This window comes from Perkinsus marinus (genome assembly GCF_000006405.1).
Source record: "Perkinsus marinus ATCC 50983 genomic scaffold scf_1104296953512, whole genome shotgun sequence".
NCBI lineage: Eukaryota > Perkinsozoa > Perkinsida > Perkinsidae > Perkinsus > Perkinsus marinus.
This window is the reverse complement of record NW_003208458.1, coordinates 1-1,459: the sequence shown is the minus strand read 5'-3', so window position 1 is coordinate 1,459 and position 1,459 is coordinate 1. Positions and strand designations below refer to the sequence as shown.

Genomic DNA, 1,459 nt, shown 5'->3' with positions numbered 1-1,459 from the left:
AGAGAATCAATTATGTCAGTTGGGGTCGCTATGCCACAGCCCCAACATATGTCTTCATACAATCGATTCACCAGGAGCACGAGGTAATAGAATCAATTATGTCAGTCCGGTGGGATATGCCACAGCACCACGATATGTCTCAGTCCGGATAATTCTACACACTCAAAAGCAACCGAATTAGCCATCATGCCCTCGAAATTAGTGACAAGTTGTCACTGACAACATGCAGACATGATCTACTTTGAGTAAACACGGATGAGCGCAAAGTGATGCCATTAAGAAAACACAGAGTATCCCTATACGACGTGATCCCAAGTCCACTCACCCAGACTGGCCAGATCCGTTCCATGGTTTCCACCCAGCAACCGTGCTGTCCGCGCTCCTAATACAGAACCCTTCAGGGCCGAGATAACTTCGTTTTCGGTCTTCAACGACGCCAACGATCGCAATCTCAACCGGAGTCCCCATGGCTTCAGTTGGACTGCTTTGCACACCTCTCGACGATCCTTCGACCTCAATGGTCCCTGAGAAATTGTCTCACATGCTACGTCAATCTGGAATGACTACGTCTGGCATGCCTTCAGTGAGGGCATCGACGAGGAAATCCACCTGCTCCTTTTCGCTGGTGTGAGCCAGCTGAGTGAGGTTATCGACAAACCTCGACATACTGCTGCTCATGCACAGAGAAGCTGGCCTCCAAAGATTGACAACACAATGCACAGAGAGATGGAGTATGAGCTAATTATTGATGACAATAATACCTGGTATGATCCTTCTTAGCGGAAGTGGATCATCTATGCACCTTCACGTCGACCAGCCATGGCCGAGCTGACACGATCACCTCCAAGCCCTCGGCAGGGAACCAGCTTATAGATAAGTGGTCTGAAGGGAGAACCCTTTGAGAGCAGTAGCCGTCTCGCCAGCCATACAATGGCTCTTCCTCAAGCGTCGTTTGGATACCAATCTCCTGTTGCAACACTTCCCGACTGAACGGTCGTTCCTCGGGAGTACCCGTTTCTAAGGTAGCGATCAAGCTCAGGAGGATTCCCAGCGACCTACCTGCTGTAAAGGTGGAGAGTGAGTGGTGATAGCCGTTGAACTCGAAGTACCTTAGATTAAGCACAGAAGAGGGGATCAGAGCGCTTCAGCTCACTCTCGAATGAGCTCGTTGATGATGACATTTTCCTTTGGGGGTGATGGTGCGTTATCCCGCCCCTCCTTGAGAGTACTGAAGATCTCCGACCGTAGCTGAGCCCTGATCTTTCCCAACGTCCCTCGAGACTCCAAAACGGTCTCGAGAGTTTCACGAAGTTCCTTCAAGGAGTCACCCGCTGGTTGGGAAACCATAAGCGAGGGAGAATTGAAATTGAAGTGTAGTAGCCTACAGGAACCCGTCTTCGTGGAATTGGAATTTTGCCGCGCAAGAGCGATTCATACTGTGCGAATGTGCACACGGCGA

General features: G+C 50.2%; 2 protein-coding genes across 2 annotated transcripts; both read right to left on the bottom strand.

Annotated features, from left to right (window-relative positions):
• Positions 1–325: 325 nt before the first annotated feature.
• On the bottom strand, positions 326–524 carry Pmar_PMAR000304 (hypothetical protein; the record flags this gene model as incomplete). The annotated part of the gene is made up of 1 exon (XM_002776429.1): positions 326–524. A coding segment is annotated over one exon (199 nt), but the record flags the coding sequence as incomplete, so codon positions are not given.
• Positions 525–794: 270 nt separating this feature from the next.
• Positions 795–1,347, bottom strand: Pmar_PMAR000303 (conserved hypothetical protein; the record flags this gene model as incomplete). Its single annotated transcript, XM_002776428.1, has 4 exons — positions 795–882; positions 930–1,017; positions 1,060–1,109; positions 1,154–1,347. The coding sequence occupies 4 exons, from the start codon at positions 1,345–1,347 to the stop codon at positions 795–797; spliced, it is 420 nt and encodes a 139-aa protein (XP_002776474.1).
• Between the last annotated feature and the right edge of the window lie 112 nt (positions 1,348–1,459).